The sequence below is a fragment of the Lagopus leucura genome, unplaced genomic scaffold, assembly GCF_019238085.1.
Source record: "Lagopus leucura isolate 7727_CA_CO unplaced genomic scaffold, USGS_WTPT01 Super-Scaffold_100008, whole genome shotgun sequence".
NCBI classification, from domain to species: Eukaryota; Metazoa; Chordata; class Aves; order Galliformes; family Phasianidae; genus Lagopus; species Lagopus leucura.
This window is the reverse complement of record NW_024962265.1, coordinates 5200276-5227788: the sequence shown is the minus strand read 5'-3', so window position 1 is coordinate 5227788 and position 27513 is coordinate 5200276. Positions and strand designations below refer to the sequence as shown.

The 27513-nt window shown below is 39.8% G+C and overlaps 1 protein-coding gene across 17 annotated transcripts in view; it reads right to left on the bottom strand.

Moving 5' to 3' along the window:
* The window catches only part of CELF2 (CUGBP Elav-like family member 2), a 367962-nt gene that overhangs the window by 15929 nt on the left and 324520 nt on the right, over positions 1 to 27513 (bottom strand). For 15 of the 17 annotated variants that reach the window (XM_042872814.1, XM_042872812.1, XM_042872822.1 and 12 more), the window contains 2 exons: positions 20839 to 20973; positions 842 to 973 (listed from right to left, as the gene is read on the bottom strand). In XM_042872814.1, coding sequence (XP_042728748.1) covers positions 842 to 973; positions 20839 to 20973 — 267 coding nt within the window. The remainder of the gene's footprint in view (positions 1 to 841; positions 974 to 20838; positions 20974 to 27513) is intronic. The other 2 variants (XM_042872813.1, XM_042872816.1) reach the window with 1 other exon arrangement.

Genomic DNA, 27513 nt, shown 5'->3' with positions numbered 1-27513 from the left:
GAGCAAGTGATACTGAGGAGGACATCCATTCCTGGGGGCACATTATGATGGGTCATGGACCGTCAATGACTAAGTAGATTCCTTGCATTTCTGAAGGGAATGCAAGGAACAACAGCAACTAAAAAAGGGGACGGGAAAATGCAGCTGAACCAATTTCTTCCATTTCAGGCAAAGGTGAAGTCCTCATAACAAATACGATAAAAAAATTCTTCTTTGGGAAAAAAACTTGACCAAGGCTGAGAACAAAGATGTTCTAACAGCTACCACAATCTACCTATCTTGGTATGTCAGGGTTTAAGATGCCATAGGATAGATACTCATGTTCTGGTATTACAGCTGACTAATGTCACTGTTTTCATATACTTGCCAATTAAATGCCAAAAAGTTGCCCTCATTTTAAAAACAAGTACGCTGCTCTCGTGTCAATTTGATAAGTCCTACAAACTTTATAAAAGAACTACCTCTGTGGCAAGTGTGCCTCTCTTAGCATGACATTTCTGAATGAGGTTTTGTGCACTGATCTGGAATCTTTTCAGACTCCCAGACTGAAGGAGCTTATCCTATGAGCTAGATAACCAGATTCCCTGGTAACATTTCTTTTGCCTTCCATTTGCTTGCAAGAAAAGGAATCTTTTTGCAGGGACCCAAAAGACTTCACTTTGCAGAGCAAATTATGTGAAACTTAAAGACTCCAGAACTGCGTATGTAACATGAATGGAACTAGACCAGCTTGACTACTTGTGCATATAGATTAAAAATAATTGTATAATCACTTTACAATTGGCAGTTTTTGTGGCAAGATTATTGGGGAAGGCTGTCCACCACAGCAATAAATACTCACTGTTTACGGTACCTGCTAGTGCATTAATATTATTCAGTCCAACGGTGGCTCCAGCCAGTCCTTGGAGAGTACCCAAAGAAGTCAAAGAATTCATGGCTGCACCAGCTGTGGAATTAGCAGTTGATGCAGCCACTAAAAGAAAAAGAAAATAAAGAAGGCAAAATTAAAGCCATATTTTGGCTACGTTAGTTGATCACAAAACAACTTACTTACAATAATGTTAAATGGAACAACAAGACTACTTGCAGTAAAGAAAGAAAAAATATCAGACCAATAGACCAACCTTGCTCAAAATGTTAATGTTATGACTGTTCACAGAAAGTGTTGATGAGCCTTGAACTGCAAAGTCTGGATCATAAAATTTAGCACTGTGCTATTTGCAAACAGTAACAGTAAGATCGAGTACAGTCACTTCTTCAAAAGTTTGTCAGCCAGGGTAGCATCCCAGGGTGATCACCCAACCAGCTGAGATACTGCTGCTTTTTAAACATCACTGAAAAAATAGAATTCCTTGTACAAGTTTGTCATACAACAGATTTTTGTCGGAGACTCTTCAAGTAAAATTTAAAATCTTCTGTGAGACACTACTCTCCAGTTATGGCTGCAGGACACTGTATGAACACTATTTGAATGCCTGAAGTTTACAAAAAACAAGAATTATGGGACATACACAAAAAGTAACCACTTATTGCAGGCTTTTAGTCTGGTCTATGTATGCAACTAGTCATTTACACGTACGCCATAGATGATACTTGATGCTTCTACCAAAGCTCTGCCAGAGGGAAAGCTGAGGCTCAGGGAGATAAAAGGTCTCTGCTGTTATGATGTTGAGACAATTCTGAAGGTGGGAGAGAGATAAATCCATCTAAATCGTATGCTTAGGCAGAGAAAGAGACTCAATCTCTTATCTCAGGAAATAAGGCACCGTAGAAATTTCTATCATTTACGATAGGTGGGATGAATTAGAAAAATGTCCTTCACCTGTAGAAGGGCCTTGAATAGCCTGCATGAATTAAAAAATTAACTTACAGATATATGAAGTTGTATCAGGTAAATCACACTTACAAAAGCTGAGGAAGTAATTAATTTTTTAGCTTGTCTCTAGAGCCCCATGTTAATACACCAATCACGAAGACTTTTTTTTCTTTTTCTTTAAAAATTGCACTTTGTTCTGAAAAATGAACATTCAAAGTCAATGTTTTGTTGGTGAACTACTGCATGCACATCATGTCTACACCGTGTTTTTTTTTGCTCCTACCCATTATGTAGCTGGGAAATGGTTAAGATGACTTCTATCTTGATGCTCTTTGATGCTCTTTTGGGTTGCTGAACACATCAGAATACCCAGTGAACCCTCAAGAAAGTGGAGTACCTACAGTTTGCAGCACCCAGGAAGGAAAAAGAAGCTGAGGCTAAATTTTCAAACGCTGTGGGTAAACTTCAAGGGCCTAAACTACAAAGAACTCATCTTTACAACCTCAAGACCCACCAAAGACAGCCTTCCCCTCTGGGCCTCCAAGTCCAGAGGACTCTCTCGATGAGAGTAAGGAAAGATTTCCTGAGTTTGGAGCATTCCTTGTCCCTACTTTCACCACATCTGCAGTGTTCTCTTGAATAATTTTATATGTTGCAGACAGAAGCAGCTTGGTTGATCAATCACCTTCTACAAAGCAATAAGCCAATAATGTCTCTGATTAAAAAAAACTTAATCCAAGAAACAAGTGAGAAAACTCTTTTGTTGGATAATGTGAACACCAGCAGAGAAGAGAGAAAAAATCAAAGTGGATGAATGTCAGTGAATTCCCTGTGACCAACACAGCTCTGTGTTTCTGTTCATGTTCATTATCAGATCATTTAAATGAAGCACTTAAATCTGAAGGATCTGATTGGTTATGACTGGGCTGAATTCCATTCATTGCTCTTTCAGAGTATTATATTACTCTTTTATCTTGATGAAACACATATATTTAAGAAATGAGAGAAATGGGGGCTAGCAAATTGCTTGCCTAAAATTACATTAAAGCTCTTGGGGGCAAATAATTCCTGTGAGTGAGAGCCATACGCTTATGGATTGTCAACACATCTGTTGGAGAAGGCAGAAAAATCTGATTAAATCCTCTTGTGTAGCCCAGAGCATATCGTGGTGGTTCTTATCAGGCTCACTGCTCAAACACGTGCCTTGAGGATGGCCAATATCTGGGGCCAACATTTCTTTTTTTCTTTTATTCTTTCCAAGTTTCTCCATTTCATCAGACAAACACAGAGCAGGTGTCTCAGCAATTCTCCCATTTGAAGTTGCAATGCAGATTATCTAGCTTGCCTAAATAATGACTTGGCACATAATCAATGTAAAATACTAGTTGGAGCACTGAAGAACCTCAGAAATCAGCATTTTGTTGTGGCTATTTCTTCTGCTTAACAGTTATCTGTCTCACAGATCCACTGGTACAATGTTTTTTTTTGCTCTTTGGCCTATTATTTCTTTGAGGAATAAGAAACTGAACAAATTGAGTGGTTTCCATTATCTTATTGAACATGGACTGAACAGAAATAAAAGGAGCTCCATTCATTAGGGCACTTGTACGCGATGGATCCAGCAACTTGTTGGATGAGATATCCTGGGAGACTCCACACCTTCTCCTCTTTTACTGCATCCTGTGCATATGAAATGAAGACAACGATGAGCTAAGACATTATGAATGGGACCAAGACTTAGAGAGAGCACAAAATGCTGCAAAAATCAACGGTTGAAGTAATGGTATTCCTTGTCCTCAAAAAACTTATAGGGAGATGAAACAAAGTCTTCGAGACTTTGAAAGTCTTACAAGAGACACGTGGAGGCTTAGGCCAGCTGAAAGTTTTTACCTTATGAACTCCCAGAATATGCTGAAAATCATCTGAAGACAAGGACTATGCCTTTCCGGTCTTTTGCCCTTTTCTACTTACTTTCAACTAAAAGTTTTAATGTCTACTGAACCAAAGGGGAAAAAAAAGAAAAATTATATGCCTTGTGGTAAAGGTAGATGATTGCACTATTATGGGGGAACCTGTGTATTTCTCTCATGTCAGCAAAGCTCCTGGGCTTCCAGAACTTGCTCAGAGTAATGGCAAAGGAAGTATGGTGCACTGCTGGAACAGCATTATTCTATATTTATGGCTTTTAGTTTTCCACATGACAAACACAGATTGGATACCTACAGAATTTATAAATTCATTTTTACCAGGCTCTCCTGGCACCATGTAAATTAAAGGAAAACATTTCACAGCTCAGCACCACCACATAGCTGCTCTGAATTGAATCACTTCACAGTGGTGCTTAATTAAGAGTAGGTATCTCTCCAGCTACACAGACAGCCTGATGTATGGAGCTGTAATGCTGCCAGGAATCACCCTCTTTGTGCTACTGGTGCACCACTATTAAGTGCAACACAGAGGAAAATCAAAACACATAAAAAAGTGCAAATCATAGAATACCATACATAGAATACTCTGAGTTGGAAGGGACCCATAAGGATCAAGTCCAATTTCTATGACTTAGGCTTCTGGAATCCCTCTGTATGGCATGCCTTTTTTCCACAACATTTGCTATATTATTTTTCTCTTCATACTGGCAATTTTATAGTTGCCTCCTTAAACCTATATGTGGCAGGGTGACGTAGGGCTGCGTTAAGTGAATTAGCCGATACTGAAGTTAGGGGGAGAGATTCAGCCTGATGATTATACAGTAGCTGCATATACAAAAGGCAGAGAAGAACAGAGCTGCTTTTTATCTGCTGCACCTACCCCTCCCTAACAATTTTAAGCCTTGGATAAACATCAGAACATAACAGATAAGATTTTGTCTGCTTTTTCCTCTCCAGCATCAGTCACTGGAATAAGTTGACAGCTTTCTCAAAGAGACTGTTGCTCAATGAGAGCAGCACTGTCTGGCCCTAGTGGAGAAGTTATGGGGTTGGATCCTTTGGCTGATGTTCCAAGAGTTCAGGCCAGATGCTCACCATAACTCTAAATAACCTTAATAATCTATTAATATGTGAAGATACCACAGCTTTGGAAAGAGGTCAGTGAAGACTGGCAAGAATTGTCCAATGACCTGTAGAAAAGTCTGCTTTGTCTCTTGAAGATATGCTATGTGCTGGACAGCTGTTGCCTCCTCCATCTAGGACCCATCCAGAGACTATAAAGAACTTTTAGAATCTTCAACCATGAAAGATAAGATTCAAAATGTATATTTAACTATTAGAGACTACAGTAGCTTCTTCACTGATCCTTTCTTCCCATATTTCTGAGTCAGCCTCATAACTATCTGCTTCTTTTTCCTTCCAGACTACTCAACTTCAGTTTAGTAAATAGCCAAACACTTCCAAATATTATAAATAATATTATTAATAAGTTGAGAACTAGAAAAGAGCATACTAGAGCTCTCCCTCGTGACACTCCCAAATCCCTTCCAACCTCAGCAATTTGATCTCTTCCTAAATGAAATTTTTTTATGAGCTTCATTATAAATAAAGAAACTTGGCCTTTGATTAACATATTATTTAACAGAGCTCTCTTTGATATAGTGAACATGTTTTGATTTGGAGTGAATGTTGTACATGGTTATTTAATTACCACTGTTGTTTTTGTGGAGATTTTTAAGGCTGGATTTATCTGGTATTTTCATCTATTGTCAACATTTTAATTTCTGCATGCAATAGAGTATAGCAACTTTTAAGTCAAAACTCTTATACAAAAAGTTTAAGTGAGCAATGAGACATTTCCCTTCTTATTAGTAGCATTTCAACACAATTCCTAAAAACTATGCCAATCTAGAGAAACAGGCAGTACTAACCATAGACTTTTGGCCATTCTGTTGGCAAGCTTAGATCTATGGAGTCACAATGATTTACATCTGGATTCACATCAGCTGGAAAACTAGATTCAGGATAACAGCATCTAGGAAAGTCAATGATGTGGAAATATTTTTTTGGCTTTGCACTGCATACTGTGGATGGGATTAATTTCTCCGCCTTTGGCAGTCTCACAGTTAGTTTAAGCTAGTCTAGCCAAAACTGTTCCTTTGGACCATCTCTCAGATAAAGAGACATGTAGCTTCAGTGCGCTACCTTTGGATTTCTATGTCAGGATGAGCTGAATTGTGCTCTGGACCTACTCCTGTTTCCACTGACTGAGATGGTGAACATAGACCATAAACACAGATAGACAGAGGTAGACATAGGCCTTACAGATGAATCACATGAAGGGGGTTGGATTTTGCTCTTTCTGATCTGTGAGGGCTCTGCTTTTGTCCTGTCCGCAGAGCTGGTGCCATTCTTTGAAAATGCAGAATGCAATCACCTCCATCAAATCTTGATCTCACAGAATAGTCTGATGCTGGGGAATCCTGAACCAAAGTGCACAGGGTGTACATATTTCTGTAAAGCACACCTAGACAGCAGGGACTTATGTAGTGCCATAGTACAGGTAGGATGGCCTCACATGAGAGCATGAACAATGAGTAAAACTACTAGATGCTGCTGATGCTTCTCCGGTTCTACCTCAGACTTCCTGTGTTACCTTGGATAAAATATTCACTATGGTTGCTTTTTGTTTTGTTTCATTTTATTGTTGGAAGACGGGGCTGATTCTGCTGCTTCCCACTTGCTGGCTTATTTTATAGAAGGCTACATCTTCGAAGTGCAGGTATGTTTCTATCGTGCCTATTTATTTCCTGTTCTTAAGACCAAGGAATGCTCTTAACAGGGTTTCTAAGTATACTTAAGAAAAAAACAGAGACCTGTGTTCATCTTAGTGTACGCACTTAGTTCACACAGCACAGACTTGCAGTAGGGAGTTGGGCAAATCCCTCATCCTCTCATCCATATCTCTGAGCCAACATATAAAATCCTGTTTCCCAACAGAGGAGACCAGGAAAGCTGTCTGGGCACTTGATGAAAGAGAATACTATAGGAATGTGTCCTCTCACTGCTGCTCTGAATAAAAGGATCTACTTAAATTACACATATATACCATGATATAGCAAATAATACCATGATTTAGCAAAGAGATGGTTTCAAGTGGGTGTTAGACCCCAGTCTTTATTTTACTTGGTAAATATCTGAGAGATATAGAAAGCCATATTTCACAAATAAAAGGGCTTCTAGGACACTCCAGAAGATGTTTGCTAACTTGGCACTATTTCCTGGGTGGTGATATCCAGTAGGCTGTGCACTCTCTCCACTCCTCTTTGCCTCATTCTATTTCCTTTCTGGTCTTCCAGAATACTTCTGAAAATGATACACAGACATACTGCCAGTTTGGTACTAAGGTATCAAAAATACCAGAAGAGACATTTCCATGATTTTACGGTTTCTTTCTGGAAACACCATTTTGGTTTCAGAGCAGGACTATGAGAGAGAATGGGCAATGAAAATGACAGAATCATACAATGGCTTGGGTTGGAAGGGATCAGAAACATCATCTAGTTCCAACTCCCTACTATAGGCAGGGAGGCAAAAAAAAAAAAAAAAAATGAAGGCTGGCTTTCTCTTTTTGCCTGCATGGAGGGTTACTGTAGACCTTCACCCACTCCACCCATGAGAAGAGAAGGGCCAATACTTCTGGAGCAGAAATAGCTTTCTGGTGTTGCCTTCTAGACTTCAGGGCAGCTCCAAAACTGGCTTACCTACATCAGCATTTCCCAAATAGTGATCCACAACAACAACCATGTCAGCCTATTGACAGATTTCCTTTATGCAGCTCTCAGTTACACTTCACAACTGCTTGTCACTCCCTAATGCACAGCACAACAGGAAGCCCAACATTTACTTTGCTATCAGTTACCTACAAATGTGTTTTCTGTTCACATCCCACTTAAGTCACTTGTAGAGGATGTGCATATATTAAAAAGCAAAGCACACCACTCAGCTCTGAAACATAACTTTGTTCTTGTTGTTTTACTTAATGGAGAGTTAAAATAATTCAGCAAGTACTTTGCTCCAGTAAAGATGATACAGCAGTTTGCCAGGGATCAATACTACTGAAAAATGTAAGGTTAAGCATCTCTGTGACTCTAAGCATGAGAAGTTGCAGAGAACACATGCTTTCTTTTGGGAGAGCCTCCTGTCAAATTTATATTGGCATTTTTCTGAATCTAGAATCCTCTTTCTTGGTGTGAATTAGGCTGCATTTCTAATTTTCTTATGCCTTCCTGAGCCCAATGGCTCCAAGGATTAGATAAAATGGATCTGCCTTAATCAGCTCCTGACCAAAAGGCTGACATTCAAAGGGACCCAGAGAAGCAGAGCTGGCCAACATGTACCTTATGAAAGGACCTTCGCATGAAAGTACAAATTCAAATTCCTGCATGTGAGGAGGAGCAACATGTGTCAATGACACAAACACAGGATGGATGGGCTGGGAGGAGCTCTGCTGTAAACAGCCTAATGGTTCTGATTACAGATGACCACAAACTAGCAGTGTGCTCTGGGAGGTAAGAAAGCCAACAGTCTCCTGGGCTGAATGGAAAGGAGCAGAGACAGGAGATCCAGCTGATTTTTCTCCTTCAGTCAGCACGTTAGATCTTATCTAAGTGCTACATCTAGTTTTGTGCTCCTCACTGCAAGAAAAACGTTGATCAACTGGATGGAGCTCAGTGGGAGACCACCAAGGTGGTCAAGGACTAGAGGACTCATCCTGTAGAGAGATGCCAGTAGGGGTGCACTTGTTCACACTGAAAAGATGGCTTCAGGGGGACATAACAACAGCACCTCTGCACCTGTGACATGCAGGAAACTGGAGATGGGCTGTTCAGTGCAGTGTATGGCAGGAGGAAGAAAGGGAAATTGAAATAAAAGAGGTTCAGTCTGAATACAAGGAAAAACCTTCTCTAAGTGAAGATTGTCATGCATTGGAAAAGATTACCCAGACTGATCAGTCTGTATTGTTGCAGGTTTTCAAGTCCTGAGTAAATCAAGCTCTGAGTAACCTGATCTGACCTCACACTTGACCCTGTTTTGAGTTGGGGTTGGACAACAGACCTCCTCAAAGACTTCCAATATCCTATGATCCTAAAAAAAGAACAGTGTAGCAGAAAAGCAGAAAAAATCAAGCAACAATGAAACAGAATAAAAGAAAGATGAAAAATAAATATGGGTTGGGAGAAAATGGAACACAAGATCTAGCTTCTGTTATAGGTCTGTTTACAGGCATAGAGGGTGAGACTGAACATGCCACTTAACTCTTTGCTGTTTTTATGATCCTGGTCTGCCTCAAGTATTTCTTACGCAAACTTTCCAGAGCTAGTTCTACGTCTAACAAGAGAAGGTCATGACCTTGCATGATTCCTATGGATTTCAGATTCATTTTAGTTTTCTTCTGATTTAGCAACATGCAACAGAAAATAAAATTGTAGTAACAGGATGCAAAGAATGGATTTTTAAAAACTGTGAGAAGAGAATACATGCACTAAGAAAAGAAAATCAAAATTATTCTAACACCTCCCCAGTCAGTAACACAGAAGAAGTAAATGGTAAGAGTTGGGGACAAATGGAAAAGAAATACTAACCTTAAGAAAAACATCTCTAATTTTAGCAAGTTGAATTTAAAATCTTCTGTTTACTACTCAAAATCACTTGGGTAAACAGAATATTCTTTGTCCCTTTGTTAGTACAAGAGGGATAATAAAGCTAACAGACAACACTGGATTTAACGATAATCAGATTATGGCTCTGTTTTCTTTTCCCTTTCTAAGATTCAGTTGCAAAAAACAATGATGTCTGCAATGATGTAATGCAACCTTTAGCTAAACAAGATGAACACCTGCGGGCTTGTGTGAAAGCCCAAAGATACTAGCCAGAGTTTAGTTGTGTTCAACAAAGCCTGTGCAAAGCTTCCAACTTTGTTCTAATCTACAGCAAAAAAAGGGCACTCAGCTGTAGGAGTCCTTGTATAGCAGTAAATCAACACCACCAATCTGGTGTTACACAGATTCTGGCCAGAGATGATCCTAGGTGTTTAAGGTCAGTCCACTCTTCACATAGCTCTAACAATAACTGGCTGGTTTAAGGAGATGGAAGCCATAAAGTTCACTCCTCGGTGTGACTTAAATGCCTCCAATGGAAAAGCTAAGCAATTGAAGTATAGGGATGATGGAGCTTGTGAAATGAGCATTATAAACATGGGCGTGGGGGAGAACTGGGAAGTCAGTCACACTGCCCATGTGACACTGCTCTCAGGAATTTGCAGTTGCGTTTCTGTCTGAAATGAGCACACTCCAAGGGTTTTGACTGCACAAGGAACATTTTAAAGAGGAAGAATAATTAAGCGATGACAGAGGCATCATCATTATTAGATAATCACAACCCAGGGGCATTAACAAACATTGAGTGTCTCTAATCCCACGGGGTCTAATTATTCTGTGATAATAACCACACCTCCAAGTTTTAATTTATTCTTGTGGAGAGCAAGGGGGGGTGTAGGAGAAAAGGGGGCATTTTAATATTTTTGCTGAAAGAAGATGCAGTTGGCCTTTCCAAAAGGCTCATCAGTATTCTAATCTAACTAGTGTATTGTGATTGGCATTAAATTGTCTGCCCTTTATGGTGATCTCCAACCAATCTGAGTATCCATCCTCATACAAACGGGTGGCCTGCCAGTCACTAACACAGTGCCATCATGCACCCGTTCTGCTTCTCAGGGCAATTTTTGGCAAAGGAAATGTGGATTTTCCCATTTGGGAGGTTAATTCTCCACGAAGTTCTCTGACAAACACACTGCCCATGGCATGGAGGGATGAGTAGAAACTTGATCATTTTCTGCTACCTGGAAGTGCTGTCTGACGTGTCAAAAAGGGAGCTTCTAGTAAGTTTAAGTGCTCTGCTTGTGCCTGGAAAGAATAAAATAAAAGTGACAGATGCACTCCAGGGACAGAGAACCAGAAAAGCAAGAGAGGAAGAAAGAGTTGGCAGAAATGAGAATGACAACATAGAGAGACTTATACCGATATCACAGCCTTTCCTGAATAAGTCAATGTCCCTCTATTTCTTCATTACTCACAGGTGAACAATCCCTATGAAAGATTATCTATGACTTCTCAGGATACAGGAAAAGAGAAATACTACTGAGTAATGGAGGAAGGGAGAACAGCAGCCTCTCAACACTCAATCGTATCTGCGTGTCTCCGGCATGCATGTGCAAGTGAGATGAAGCAGGAGCAAAGAAGAGGAGAGTCTTTCCCCATGGTGATCCTCTTGGCTGAAGATGAGTTTCTGGGAACACCTTTATATTTCACAATGTCCTGTGCATGCATGCTCACATACAAGAAAAAAAGAAGCAAAACCAACCCAAACAGAGAGGTGAACTAATTCATTCAAATTCTTTGCAAAGACAGAAGAAGCAAAGTAGAGACTTCAGTTAGACTCCTAACTCCATACGCTCCAGGAGTATCTTCAGGGTTGCTGGGCATACTTATGTGAATCTATGCTGTTGTGTTTAAGAGTACATTTTCCTTTGAAATTATGAAGATGGAAGAGAGTAAAAAGTAAATTTATGTCTTGGGCCAGTTCCACACTGATGCTTCTGTTTTGTTGAAATGCATTATTTGGTGAGGACACGTTTTTACTTCACAAACTGCAAGGCCATTAGTAAGGCAGTCAAGGGCTTAATTTATTAGTTTCAAACCCATTCAGCTGTTGAAGATGCTTGTGTTTGGCCAATGCATAAAATAAATCAGGGGCTACAAATTCAATTAACTGTATCTTTTCAGATAAAGTAAAATAACATTCACAAACTCCAATTCCCATTGTGTTCCACAATCTATCCTGCTTCAGGAAAACAGGCCATGAGTAGCTTGAACATATGCTCAATTTTCTAGGATCTCAGGAGCAGTGCTGCCAGTAGTAAATGTTAGATATTTGAAAGCTCCTCCGATTGCATGAGTTTTGCTAAGATTTGGATTATTTCCTGAATTCTACGAACTCCAACATTTTCTTGGCTTGGACTTCTTGTCAGATATACAGCATACAAGCTCATATATCTACCTGTGTAGCCAACTTGATAGTATCATATTTCTTTAGTAGAAAATAGCCCTGAATGAGCTTGAAATAATACTTCTAACGAAAGGAGAAAAACAGGCTTTTTTTTACAAAGTGGGATTCTTGTGGCCTGAAATAAAGATTAAGAGTTGGGAAGAGAGAGACTTTCAAAACATAATGTATTACAAAGTGTTATTTGTATACTGCAAGCAAAGTAAATCCAAAAAGGTGCTTAGGCAATGGATTTAATACTTTAGGAATATGATAATGTACTAATGTTTAAAAAACAAACATGTCTCCTGTTGAATTAGATCCTGCTAATCCATGGTTTAGTACTGTACATGGTTTCCTAAAAACAACTCTGCAGAATTAACCAGCAGAATTATTTGCTGAAAAATATGCATGTGTTTCTATCCTTCAACTCTGGAAATCATGTAGTTCTAAGTAAAAAGACAGATATCTTTCTGTGCCCCAAATTCCTAAAATATTGATGTTTATTTTAAAAAAGAGTCAAGGTGCTTTTCAGTATTGTCTCCTCCTGAAGTTGTCCAGCAGCCTCACACTTCTTCACTGAAGGTTCTGTCCACTCAAAACCCAGCCATTTAATAAGTAAACTTCCTTAAGATCCCTTAGGCTGAATTAATATACTTCTGCTTAGAAATCTCTTTGCCAGGAGAATATACAATGACCTGATACATTTTACAGGACAAATCTGCAAACAGGTCATTCTGGTTAATCGATCACAAGCCTGCTGCCACCTGCATCCTTCAGGTTCATTGTTCCAAATGAGGAGCCAGGAAGAGACATTGCTGTTGCAGGGATGCTCTATGAGAATTAATCATCCTTCTCCTCTCCTTTTACTGCCCTGAGGTTCTGGGATATTTTAGACACAATTCACACTCTTCAGGCAGTAAAGATGTTTTGAAACATCATTAAAAATACAACTATAGGTCAAAAATTCATGCCCATTTCCCTAGTTTTGGCTCTAATACATATGCTTGGATCCCTACTTAGGGGTGACTTAATTAGCAGATGGACTTAGCACCAGTATAATCTTTGCAAGTAGCATCATCATCTTTGGGCACTAAGAGCAGTCACAATCGCCCATTTGTTTAGAAGCTCAAGCACAGACTCAGATACTTAACAGACAGTAGGTAGGGCTGGTTCACACACAACAGTTTGGTGATGTACTCTCTCCATTACAGATAGCAATCTTCCTGAACTGTGCAGTTAAGCGATTGGTGCTGGGTGGTCGGCATGCCAAGGCAACATTTTCTGCCCTGGCTTCCTTGCAAATATGTAATTTGTAAAAAAAACACCATGGTGCTGAGATCAGGGTTAAGATGTTGAACTTCTCTCTTTCAGAGCACTAAGATAATGGTGCTAATAATAAAAGTCCATTTAAATGTAACATTGAAAATCATATATTTGGGATGTTTAAGCACCACCTGAAGCATCCATTTGGTAGGCAAATGGTATAAGTAAACCTTTATTTAAGATACATGTTATATTTAGCAATTGTTTTTTTATCCTAGCAACAATTAACATTATGAGAGCTAAGTTTCCTACGTACTTCAAATCAAACAAAGCTTAGTTTAAATGTTTTTGTAACAATGGAACCTGCATTAATTCCACATGAGATGGTACAAAAATAATCAATTTGTACTACGGTATAAAGAGTGCCATTCTGCATTTTAAACCGATCTCTTCCAACATGAAACATCTAGTCCAATTCAGTCTTCAGCAAACTGTCAGACCTTCCTACACACCTACTGGCAGGGTTATTTTTGGATCATCCTGGAAGCAAATCACAGCTATCTCAGTGGGTGTACTGGCCTCTAACAAAATGTCACGGCGGCAGCCTTGCACTGCTGATTGGAGAAAAATGTATTGTACTGAAGTGAACAAAAAGAGAATCTTCTAAGAATGATTATTTGAACACTCTCCACTGCTTCCCAGCTGAAGCACCTTGTGTATTCCATAAAATCGCTAACATTACAACAATTGTGTTCACAACATGAATACCTTCAACTAACAAAGACAACCTTTGTGCCATATTAGGGGGTAGAAAAAATAATGAACCACAGATTTTAACTGTGAGTTATAATTCTCTGCTTTTAGCAGGGGGAAGAGTTGAACTAATTCTTTCAGGACAGACACTAATGGTAATATTTTTTTCTTCTCTTTTTTCAGTTTATTCTATACTTCATGGAGTTCCTTTCTTAGGGGGAAGGCAATAATACTTCAGTGTCAGCATCTGTCTGAAATGAGTATTTTTACATTTTTTATGTGAGGAGGGCTTTTTTCAACATAAGGCTTAAAAGGTGAATTCTGACAGAATATAGCAAAAGCTGGGCTTGATTTTAAGAGGTTGTTAAAGAAAAAAGTCTGTCTTTCTACAATGACAATGTTTTTTGCACAGATTTCCTTTTAGGTTTACACAGCAGATAAACCTGAAGAGTTCTGTTACAGAAGCATCAATAGCTAGTTCAGTGGTGTGAATAAATAATAGTTTAGAGAATCAAATAATCATGAAAATGTGATGGAAAATCACAGAATCACAGAATCACCCGGGTTGGAAGGGACCTCAAGGATCATGTAGTTCCAACCCCCCTGCCTGGCAGGGCCACCAAACATAGACATTCAGATCAGGTTGCCCAGGACCCCGTCCAACCTGGCCTTAAACACGTCCAAGGACAGGGCATCCACAACCTCCCTGGGCAGCCCGTTCCAGGGCCTAACCACTCTCCTAGTAAAGAACTTCCCCCTAACATCCAACCTAAATCTTCCCTCCTTCAACTTAAAACCATTTCCCCTAGTCCTGCTGTTATCAGCCCTTTTGAAGAGTTTACTCCCCTCCTGGGTGTAGGTTCCCTTCAGGTATATTGATAGGCTGCAATGAGGTTACCCCGCAGCCTTCTCTTCTCCAGGCTGAACAAGCCCAACTCCCTCAGCCTGTCCTCATAGGGGAGGTGCTCCAGCCCCCTGATCATCTTAGTTGCCCTCCTCTGGACCCTTTCCAAAATCTCTATGTCTTTCTTGTACTGAGGGCTCCACACCTGGACACAGTACTCCAGATGGGGCCTCACAAGAGCCGAGTAGAGAGGGACAATCACCTCCCTGTCCCTGCTGACCACCCCTCTCCTGATGGAGCCCAGGATCCCATTTGCCTTTCGAGCTGCCAGAGCGCACTGCTGGCTGCTCATGTTCAGTCTCTCGTCCATCAGGACCCCCAGGTCCTTCTCTGCCGAGCTGCTCTCAAGGACCACTCCTCCCAGCCTGTACAGGTGCCTGGGGTTCCTCCGGCCCAAATGCAAAACCTTGCACTTCGCCGTGTTGAACCTCATCAGGTTCACCCGAGCCCAGCCCTCCAGCCTGTCGAGGTCCCTCTGAATGGCATCCCTTCCTTCCACCATATCAACCGCACCACTCAGCTTGGTGTCGTCAGCAAACTTGCTGAGGGTGCACTCAATTCCCTCATCGATGTCATTAATAAAGATGTTAAAGAGCACCGGTCCCAAGACAGACCCTTGGGGGACACCACTTGTTACCGGCTTCCACCTGGACATAGAGCCATTGACCACCACCCTCTGTCTGCGGCCTTTCAACCAATTGCTTATCCATTGGGTCGTCCACCCATCAAATCCACTTCCCTCCAATTTGGAGATGAGGATGTGGTGGGGGACCATGTCAAAGGCCTTGCTCAGGTCCAGGTAAATGACATCGGTCGCCTTCCCTTTGTCCACCAATGCCGTCACTCCATCACAGAAGGCCACAAGATTAGTTAGGCATGACCTTCCTTTGGTGAAGCCGTGCTGGCTGTCTCGGATCACATGCTCATTCTTTATGTGACCGAGCATGTTGTCCAGGAGGATCTGTTCCATGATCTTCCCAGGCACGGAGGTGAGACTCACCGGCCTGTAGTTCCCCAGGTCCTCCCTGCTCCCCTTCTTGTATATGGGAGTGACGTGACCCTTCCTCCAGTCATCCGGGACCTCACCTGACAGCCACGACTTCTCAAATATGATGGAGAGTGGCTCGGCAACCACCTCAGCCAGCTCTTTCAGGACCCTGGGATGCACGCCATCCGGCCCCATAGACTTGTATTCATTCAGTCTAAGGAGGCACTCTCCTTATCAAATCAAATCAAGTCTCCTAATCCTATCAAATCAAGGCTCCTAAGTATGCAACTGAATTAGCTTCTGGTTTAGCAATTCTTCCACAACTCAGAAGTTATACTGAGTATCATAGAATCATAGAATCACAAGGTTGGAAAGGACCTATAAGATCATCTAGTCCAACTGTCCTCCTATCACCATTACAACCCATTAAGCTACTATGTTTAAGAGCTTCCCTACTGGCAACTGAAGAACAGTTATGTAAGAATTTTAAGAAACAAAATTGAAACAGGCCCATGGATGCAGCAGAATCTCTCTCTATGGAGATGTTCAATCCATGGCTGGACATAGCATTCACCAACCTGCTCTATGTGGCTCTGGTTTGAGCAGGAGCCTGGAGCACAGACTCTGGGTAGAGATCCTTCAAAACTATGTGATTTTGTGTCTTTCATGCTGTGACATTCAACAGTAAAAATCTATGCAGTGGTGGAAAGTTATAAGATGAAAAAATAAGTTGGCATCTGAAACCCAGCTTCCATATTCTTCCTTTTCAGAGTGCAGATATGTTTCTGATGTTGCTTAATAGTAGTTTACAAAAAGATAGCAGGACATTTTTTACAGTACCAAGGTTGTACTACCTGTGAAAGCCAGAAAAAAAGCCCCAAACATTATCCTTGTGAAAATTAGGGTAATGGGTCAAGTAAAGCAAAGTAAATGTCAGAGTGTTGGAGGGAGATACACTAATCCTAAGTTCATATGTCCACCTCTGCAGGAGCAGCCTTTCTGCGGGCTTTGCACTAGTCAGAATTTCTGCAGAATATGGCAAGGATATTCTCTGGAGAGCAGGTCACAGTCCCTAACACTCACCTGAGATTTGTCCTGCCCAAAGTAAGTGCCACTATCTACACCTGACATAGTTCCTCCAACCTCCTTGTTGATATAATGAGAAATGCAACCTTCTGGCAAGAAGCAAGGGGAAAGTTGAGACAAACTGGCTCAGACAACATCCATGGCTCCACAGAGTTGGGTAAAAGCTACCCCAAGGCCATTACATTAAGAAATACTGCAGGCACTTGCCTTTGAAACAAGAACATACTCTAAGTAAGTGAGTGAAATGAAAAGAAATTGAAGAATTAATTAACCAAATAGAGGTGATTAAAGTAAATAAAGGAAACAATTATCATATCAAAATAAAAGACAAGGAAGATGATTAAATGAGTCTTCAAAAGACCCATGAGAAACTCATGAAAGACATAATATGCATTTACCTGGTTTTCATTCTTTCTTGATTTCATTTTCATTTTTATTCACTAACATCTGATAATTGCAAGAAACAGTTACTTTAACCATGGGCAATTTAAACCATTTTAATTTTTTTTCCAGGGCCAAGAGACAAAAGAACCTATTTATTGCCTGAGGGGATTTTTACTAAAATGAAAGCTTAATCTTTTATGTTTTTTTAAGCAAAGGCTTTTAAAAAATCATTTCTAACAATGCTGTAGGGAGAGACTTCCATGGGCATGCAAAATTGAAATTATAAATTTACAATTATAAAAAAATTAATAGTTTGGGGGATTGCATTGTCTCTGTTCTTTCTGAATGAATAGTGTTTCAAGCTTAAGAGAAAGTATTTAGTACATGAAGGAGAACGACTGTCCTTAGACTCTGTGGCGGTCAAAGCTTTTTAATAAGTATACAGCACATATGAGAGAAAGATCATTGGAATTTAATTTGCTTGGAAATATGTGAATCTTGAAGAAAGAGTTTCGTACAAATTGAACAATCACTACTGAATCACAGTGAATATTTTTCTTGTGAGCATGTTGCAATTAGAAGTCAGCAGCAGAACTTGACATGCTCAAACATCAGATACCATGGTTTCTCACCTCCTGGCCTGTTTTTCTGTGTTGCCAATGCATCAAAGTTGGTCTGACCTCCATCAGTCTGATGCATTGAAGGTTGCTAATCTTATCTATGTAAACTTAAGCTGCGAGATGAATTTGAATGGAAGTAATTAACAATAATCTGGGATTCTTATGACAGACACAGACAAAGGACAAAACAAGAGCATGGGTGGTCCCGTGTGGGGCCTCGTGTTGGACTCAATGATCCTTATGAGTCCCTTCCTACACGGGCTGTTATATGATTCTGTGATTCCAGGTTTTGGTCGAAGACACATTCAAGAGAGATCTTCAGGAAGGATAGAATTACATAAGGGTAAAAATGTGGATGTGACTTATGATGTGGCTGGCACAGTTTAAGGCATATTAGAAGTACGTGCTCAAGTCCATTCCTGTTCAGAGTAGGATTTTGGCTTTAACAGCATCAAGGAAATAATTCAATTTAAGCATGTACCCTTACACTCTCCTAAATTTGGGTAGTTTTCTGAACTGAGAAATATTAATTTAATGCATTATCTGGAGAGACACAAACATTTCTTACTGGGGTTTGTGCAGGCTTTGAAATCAGACAAAATAATTTACACTTATGAAACACAACAAACTGAAGTGTTCTATTAAAAGAAAACTGGAACAAAAAAATATCCTCAAGGCCTCCAAACATTCACACTCTGAGAGGCACATTTAAATGTTTTCTGCCAACATATTTCAAATTCTAATGAAAATACTTTGAGCTACTCTGACAAGCTTTATTGAACTAAATTCATTTCATACAGAGCAGAGAAGAGCCATTGAAAATACTGTTTAGGTTTAAAAAATACTTAATAGGGTAGAGAATGTGGAACAAGGTAAGAAAGCTCAAACTGAAAGACATTTTATCAGGGGTTGTTTTTAGGCTGGTTGTGCAATAGAAACAGGTTAAGGAAGCTACTAGATACGGATTTTCTCTTTGGTACGCCAACCTGTCTATAAGACTGTCTATAGGAAGCACTGTCATTCAGAATACACCATTTCAGAGGTTAAATGTCCCAGATTTTTTAAAAATATCATACCTTTAAAGTGTGAGCCAGAATAATTAACCTCTTTGGAAAACCCTGCTACTTGCTCTAAGATGGCACCCCAAGAACTCTTATATTGAAGAAATACCTTCCCAGCCAAAGCATCTTCCTAAGCTTCTGCAGGCTTGGACATGGGCTAAAGTCACCCATCCATCCAGGCATTCAGGAGCCTGGGTTAGGAGGGACCAGCAACTCAGCCAGGCTGGATAAGGAGATTGTGTTAGAGAGGGAGAGAGGAAAATGTGGACCTAAAATATGAATTTTGAGTCCTGTGCTAACATGGCAAGGCAAATACCACAACAGAAGTATGCTGCTGCCTGAGATTCTCATGCCCCACAACTGATAGGAAAGTTCACTTCTAGACCCTCTGTACTGCTATGCAGTATGTTTAGTTGTTTTAAGAGGTCTAGTGAGTGTAGCTCAAGAGATGCTGAGTATGCGTTGGGAGGACAGGCTACCCAGACATTTAACATCTAAATTGCAGGAAACAACTAATGTTGCAAGAAATGCAACATTTCTCTAAATAGGTGACATGAAGACAGTAGAGCAGAAGCACAGACACTCAGGCTACCCTTCTGCAATGTATTAAGATCCAGCTCCAGGATGGAGACAAGAGTAAGCTCAGACTTTAAAAAAAATAAATAAAAAATACAAAATATCAGCAAAACCAAGTCATTTTTCCCTAATTTACTTCTTAAGTCTGTTGTGCCGGATTATTTTTAGGTCAAGAGGCTCACATAAGAAACAGCAAAAGCCTACACAAACTCACTATTCAGTCAAGCTGCCTTCCATTTAACCTCTCCCCCAAATGAACAATAAAACTGTAATATAATGGTAAGTGTTGGCCAGCTTTAACACCCGGCACCACATTCGGTCCCAGTTCTATTGTGCAGTGAAGGCTGTTTTCCTTACTGATGTGCTCAAACCGTCTGCCATGAATTACTTTTTCATGGGGAATAAATACACACTTAAACAAGATTAAACACAAATGTTCTTTAGTGGTGTCTAAAATAATATGAATGTTCTTTAGAACAGCAATAAACACACTTCATGATGCAAATAATTACACCCTACAGCCTTTATCTTTACATAAGCGGCCAGATTTTCACTCAGCTACTTCACTGTAAACCCAGTATAACTACACTGAATCAACTTCTCTCTCCATGGACTTCAGGGATGCTGAAGTGTTACTAACCTCTTGATCTGCACTACCTCAGTGGCAAAGGCTTTGCAGACATGGGAAGTTCATGGATGAAAGTGTACATGTTGGCAATGGAGGCACCACTGTCTCTTAGCCTACTCCTTATTTCCCCATACAGTTTGAGGCAATTAAGTCAGATTGTGGCTGTGCACTCCTTAAGCACCTGTTATCAATTCTGATTCTCAGTTAGGACCACAAGACAGCTCCATAGAGACTACAGCAAGGAAAAGAGAAGGAAAAAAGGAGAGAAGGACTGCATAAAAAATTTATGATGGGTGAAGAAAAAAAGTGCACAATTGGCTTGGAGTCAAAGATTTGTCCCCTGGGAATTAAGAAGTACCACCTTGTTTAATCTTTCTGTAGGATGGGAAGGATTAGCTCATGTTCTGAACCCTTTCCGAGAAGTTAAAATTAACTTAAATTTCTCATGCATCTGTAAACTTGATGTAAAACTTTGCAAGACGGGTCTGTTAGGCTTTGATGACCCCTGAAATGTGTCTGCAATGGAGAACAAGTCCATATTGGACAGCTTGAAAAATAAGTTATTTTCTTAAAAATAACAGCAACAAAAAGTGTATCCAGTTATTAAAAGGGTTTCCAGAATTTACACAAGCACACAACTTAGCCACAGCATGGTATCAGTTTTAAATATTTTCTTCCTATTTGCTCTCATTTTTGCATCTTGAAAGCAAGCATTCTGCTCTTACCAGGACTTGTGAGGGCTCCCAGAGCACCAGTCGTTGTGGAGAGAGGATTTGCATTGGTGGTAGTAGCTGAGGTTTGGGCAGCGGCTGCTGCAGCTGCTAAAGTTGCCAAATTCTGTAATTGTAAAGCGTTCATGCCTGTGTGGAGAAGCAATAGAGTTAATTAAAAGGTGCCATAAAAAACAACAGCAACAAAACCCAAAAAACCAATAAACTATTTTCAATGGGTGTATCTTCCCATGAGATTCAGTTTCCTTTACTCCCAAGACACTTACAATCTGGGAGCCACTTAAAGCCCCCAGATAGCATCTCTCACCTTTCTGCCTTCATAGTCAGAGAATATGGCAATGGCACCAGCCTATGGTTAGGAAAATTAAATCTGGCTGGTGTCACTTCGATAAGGGAAGAGTGGAATTAGAAGTCATTTAAACTCTGTGTGAATCCCAGGAGCAATACTATTCCCTGACACAACAGGGGGTGTAATGAAGATAACTTAACATTTAAAACAGATTCAATATAGGGTCATATAATTAGGATGAATATAATTTGTTTCCCGTGTCCCATCTGAATGTATCTACTAAGACTGCACTGTGCAGTAGCCAATAGTTGTACTGATTTTCCTTTGGATAGTTCATTTCTAAAACCAGGTATGTATTAAGAGCATCAAATTAGTATCAGACTGATCAAAGCACCATCACTGAAGCGGAGACTTTCAGACCATAAGCTCTACATTGTGATAACAAGAGTACTCAGTCAGCTGTTACTTCATTATTTCAGAAGATATGGGGGAGGTACACCTGCATTTCAATGAAGATCTTCAAGGAATGCATTCGTTTAAACAGCAAAGGATTTAACTTAGATGGCGAGTTAAAAAGGAGAAACAATAAATACAAATTATGTGAAATGGAAAAAAAGATGAACAAGGAACAGCAAATGGCATTCATTTGACTTAGAGCAATTGGGAGTCTCTTTTAAGGCACCTATCTTTTAGATTGGACTATGCCAAGTACTTAAGCCCCTATTCTACAGAGGACTGTTTCAGTATGAGACTATAACACAGATACAAGTTAGGTGCTAATATTAATCAGATTGGATCCTTCTCAGAATCCTATGGATAAGATGCAACTGTCCAAAGGAGTGATCACAAGGCAACATATTGGCATGGAACAGATTTTTTGGATGGCAGTGTGTGTTTACCAAGTTGGTTTGGACATGAGAGATCTCCACGTGTTTGAGCCCTTGGTAGAACTGAAAAAGCAGACACAGACCATAACATAGACCATAAACCATAATACTAGTTATATGATGCTTATATGAAGAGTAATACTTTCTTTTAGATCAAATGACAGAGCTGAGAAGACTACCTGAGTCTTGGGGAACATTCAGAGAAGAGCTCAAGTGCCTGAAAACTCATTCTTTTCTTTTCCTTTTCTTTTGAATGTTAGCTTGTCTAACAAGAGAGAGATATTACTTCTTTGTGCACACTTTGTTTCTCATACCAGGTGAACCTCATATCAGCTTGGAGAAGAAGAAGAAAAAAAGGAGTTCAAACCTATAGCTTTGTAAGCACGTTTGAGAAGGAAAAAACGAAACAGAGAGGCATTTTTTTTTTTTGTGAATTTGGTCCTCAGGTACCTTTTACTTTCCTCTTTTATAAGAAATATAAGTTATACAGCCTAAAATGTCCAGCAGACATTGTTCATCTTCACAGAGCCCCTTTTTCATGCCACACTATAATGGACATTTGATAAAGCAGTGGGTTGGCTCTTCGACATGGCAGCATGGATTTCTATCACCCTCTGGTAAGTAATTCATCAGTAGGATCAGTCATAATCAGCTTATATTTCTTCTGTGGTGAGGTTTCCACTTCCAATTTTTAAACAGCACATACAGCAGGATTAAATAATAGTGAGCAAATCACACAGAACAGTACAGGAGCTTCCTCAAACCAAATCCCAGATGCTTCTGGAAAATGTGGGAATCTTTCTCTAAACATCAGTATGGACATAAATAGATTCATAAGCAATTTAATACTGCTTTCTTTTTTGCATTTCATATACAGGGCCTTGTGTATGCATGCAAAGCTGAAGAAGACTGTAGCAGCAAAGAGTGTGAGCACAGAAGGATGGGAGCTGGAAGGCAATGTACATACATTGTACAGCTCTCAAGGAAGTGGCAAAACAAGGTCAACAGAACAAACAACAGCTCTCTTGGGCCCTGCGTGTCACTGTTGTGCCTGTGTGGATGCAAAACTAATACCAGCATTGCATCATCATGAAAAGCATTATTTTATAGTGGGACATTTCCTGTGCAAGGACAAGAGGGATACATCAAATTAAAGAAAGAGTTTCTATGCCAAAAGGAGATGAATAAACAAGTGAGGCAGTGACGGAGTTGTTTCTCCACCCAGTCTGTTTGAGCGCGGAGGTGACTAAAAGATACTGGCCACCAACCAGCTCTGCAGATGTTATGGGGTGTCAGCTATAGTGCCTTCAGGTAAAAAAGCAACCAACCTGCCTGCTGCTGTCATGAGAAGGAGCCCAAAGAGCCCCACAGCACTGAGTGCCCTGGAGTGGCTGTCAGCAGTGGCTCAGAGCACATGCAGTCCCCCAGCATGCCCTATAGCTGCTTGTGTCAGCTATTTATCATTTAATACACAACCTCTTTAGGATTCATTTTGCTCCAACTTTCAAAAAAAAAATAACTCTTGTCATCAAAGTTTTATGTTCCCTAGGCAGTTTATCGTCTCTCCCTTCGTTGGCTTTGCCCATCAACTTGACAAGCGCATCAATATCCCACTTGCTAAGACAAAATTGGAGAAGGGAAACCAAATACTCTCAAGTTCCAAATCCAAAATGTACTTTCCTTTCAAATGGGGATTTTGATTCAATTGAACTTCAGTCAAGGTATAGTTCTGTGGGACTAATCTGCTCGGTCATTCTCTCCTTTTTCACATACTGTCCTCGCACATTTCACATCCTGCAACTTTTTTAAAACAGTCCCAAATCCCACAATGGAGCTGGACTGAAAATGAGTAAATCGCTCTCATTTGAAAGTGCTGCTCACTCAGCAAATGCACCTCTCTCTCAAGAAATGCAAATTGCTTAACGCTGAAGAGCAGCCTCACAGGCAGAGTTACACATGAAAAATGGAAGTCCCCCTGTAGGGGAAAAACATTTCTGGGCAAGGAATAAGTCTTGATCTTCATGATAGAGACAATGTTGGGAATTAAAGTGAAATGATAAAAAAAAATCAAAACCACAACAGAATCACAGTACAGTTTGATTCCATTTTTAATAACATGTATTTACCAATGCGCTATTAGCTTGGCAAATAAATTGCAAGGAAATTCAACTTTCATTTTGCTATTTGGCAGATTAAAAAAACAATTAAATTATGTACAAAACAGATGCAAGGTATGCCTTGCTTGAAACTTAAGATTTTTAAAAAAATTATTTATAAGGATAGGGGCATGAAAATTTAATTTAATGTTCACCTTAGGTAATTTTGTGTCTTATTGTTCACAGCAATTACCATAAATCTACATATCAATAAGCAAGAACAGATGTCAGTTGTTACAAGTGCTTGCCAATCAGGCCTGTTAAAAAGTGACAGATGGATGGTGATAGAACATTCTCATAAGGCCTATTAGCACATTCGCAGGAAATTTTTGTAGTGCTGCACAGTCACAGATGCAGTTCTGTGAAAACACGGGGAAATTTGAGAGCACGAGATTTATATTCTACAACTCCTTGCTCTGCCTCCGACACAAACTTTCATACAATGAGGCAATTTGCCTCGTTTCAGTCACCACAGCTTTTCTCCTGTGATATCTGTAAATTTGAAATTATTGGGTTATTTGTAGAGGAGGCAGCAGAATCACAAACCATTCCTGAAGTCTTCCGAGATCTCTTCAGATCTGGGTTTCCAAATATTATAGTAAAATTATATTAGGAAATAGCTTAATTTGCTTGCTGAACAAATGCTGATAAAGCACTGACCACATTTTAGTGACAAGATATGCACAGAGAATTTCAAAATCGGTGGTGATAATCAGAGTTGCGTCTGAATCACTCCTAAGCAGTTTCCAATAGCTTGACCTCTGCTGTTGCCTATCTTTCTTTGGAAATTGTATCTATCCCAATTATAAGGATTTATTCTTTTTGAATTATATTCTGACTGCAGGTTAAAAACTGTGGATTAAGGTAAAATACCTTAATCATTTCTAGGCCAAAAAGCATCCATTTCCTGGCACTGATACCAGCCATTCTGGATGCTTATGTTACAAACTGGGGGAAAGTCTTTTCAGGCTGAGTCTGAAAGTGCAGTGTTACTCCAGCAATACTTAAAGAATTGAAAGGGACAGGAGACTGTTACCTCCATTAAATCATACATACGGTGTGCCTACCTTTAGAAAAGCTGCTTATCTCAGAAGTGCTTAAGGTATCCTGACTACTTACTGTTTGAGTTAGGAAAGCCCCTAAAACAACTTTTAAGTCCATATTGGATTCTACCCTGGTAATCACGTTATTTAAGAATACATGCTTAAATCCAACCGAAAGTTAGAACCATCGGTTGACTTGCACAGGATTTCAGTCCATTTCCAAGTTACACAATCTCTTAACGCATTCCTGGCATGAAATGTGCTTTTTTCAAGTGAAAATTTCCCAGTCTTAGTTGGAGAGATCCATCTGATCTAACTTCACGAGAATTAAAATTACCCAGGCTTTTTTTTACAGTCAAGGGAGAGAGTATGAATTCATTGAATTAAAGTAGGTAAGACTAACATGGTAAAATGACTTGCTGCCTAGGAATGAATCCTCTCCACTGACATTATAGGGAGTCTGGATGCCCAATTTCCAAGCTGCTGCAGGTCAGTGAGATGACTTCCAATCTCAGAGAGGCCAAGGGAATCAAAAGCCTCTCTCCCTCCTTCTGTTGTTTCTTGAAAGCCCAGCCAGATTTACAGATCTTGTATCCAGACTTGGCCAAACTCCACATCACACACTTTCACCATCTGAATAAGCACATCTCGTAAGCTGCGGAGCCTTGGTTTTCCTCTCCAGGTGCTTCTCCTTCTCCCATGAACAGGAGCTACACATGGATTGGCAAGAGCCACACTTCCTTCAAAATCTGGTTCTCCAAGAATGCTAAATCAAATTGTTTAATTTCTTATCTTCAAAAAAAATGCAAATTGTAGGGGTTAAATTAAGGACTTTCAATGGAATTAGTGTTACAAAAGCTCAATGCTTTTAGTCCCTGAGGTCAACATTTTCAAAACTAGTAGTTATCTTTAAGAAACAGCTATTCCTTGAGCTGGAAAGAGTTTCTCACTGACCTTTACTTTTAATATGATATCCCTAAAGGGGTCATAGCAGGAGAAGCCCTCCTTCAGTATGGCTCTGCTGGAATGAAGCCACAAACGAGTCAGAGGATATAAAGGATCCTTGGGCCAATGCAAAAGTATAGAGCTTTTGTGCAGATGGCCCTTGGCTTCCAACTGGTCCCTCCAGATCCACTGAGCCAATACAACAATTAGAGGGAAATATTCAGAAAGCAGAATCTCACAGAGTTTCTCTCACCCATCTGCTCCTACAGACTCTGCAACAGGAAGAAATCTGGCTTGGGTTGCAAAAGAAGGGTGAAATGAATTGAAAAGGGCTCAGAATGGGCCAGAAGTTCATCCCAAAATGCAACAAAACTGTGAGAGTGTTTGGAATGCACTTGAAACAAAAGAACATACATTGAGAAAGTATAAAAAGCCCCAGCTGTAGAGGATTTAGGTGTCTGAAAAGCCAAAAGCATGGATTCTTCTCCTGCATGACTTCAGAAAGCAAAACACATTGGCTGTCTACTGAAATTAAGAGAATTCCTTTGTGTTTTTAATGAGCTCCACACATATTTATGTGCTCTGAATGGTCATATACAGGTGAAATATTTCTGCATGAGAAAATGTTTACTCCAGCCACAGCATTAATAGATGATAGAAAATCTTCATAGATAATATAATTTGGAGGCATTCAAATTTTCTGCAGTAATCCAGTAGAATATAAAAACCTCTGTGTTTACACTGTCTGTATAGTACTTCCCAGGTTCTTCTTACACAGGCAGGTTCACTTAAAAAACTGCTGGTTTTTTGATGCAATTCAATGCCAGCCAAATTCAATACAAACATTCAAGCGACATCCATCACCTTTGAACTATACCTTCCATGCAATCTGTATATATTTGAAGAAGGAATCTTTTTTTCCTTCTTGAAAGCTTGCTAGTGCTTATTGCAGCTTGCATTGTCTTTCTAAAATAAGACAATCAAATAATACAACGAAATTCATCCACATTATTAGCCTTCCCCAAAGACAAAGCAAAGGCTAGCCACTGAAGCTTGCGAGGTATGTGAGGGAAAAGTCTTTAAATTAGCATTAGCAGATATTATAGGAGGGAAGAAAAGCAAGGAAGTACTCACTATAAAATATACACTCAGTGATGGTACGTGCCTACATGTTTTACAAAGAGTGATAAAGCAGAGATTGGCAAGGTAGGGCTAGCTCCTGTAATCAAGACTGGGGGATTATTGTAATAGCCAAGGGAGCACTGCCAACTCTCCCAATTTTTATTTTTATTTTTATTTTTATTTTTATTTTTATTTTTATTTTTATTTTTATTTTTATTTTTATTTTT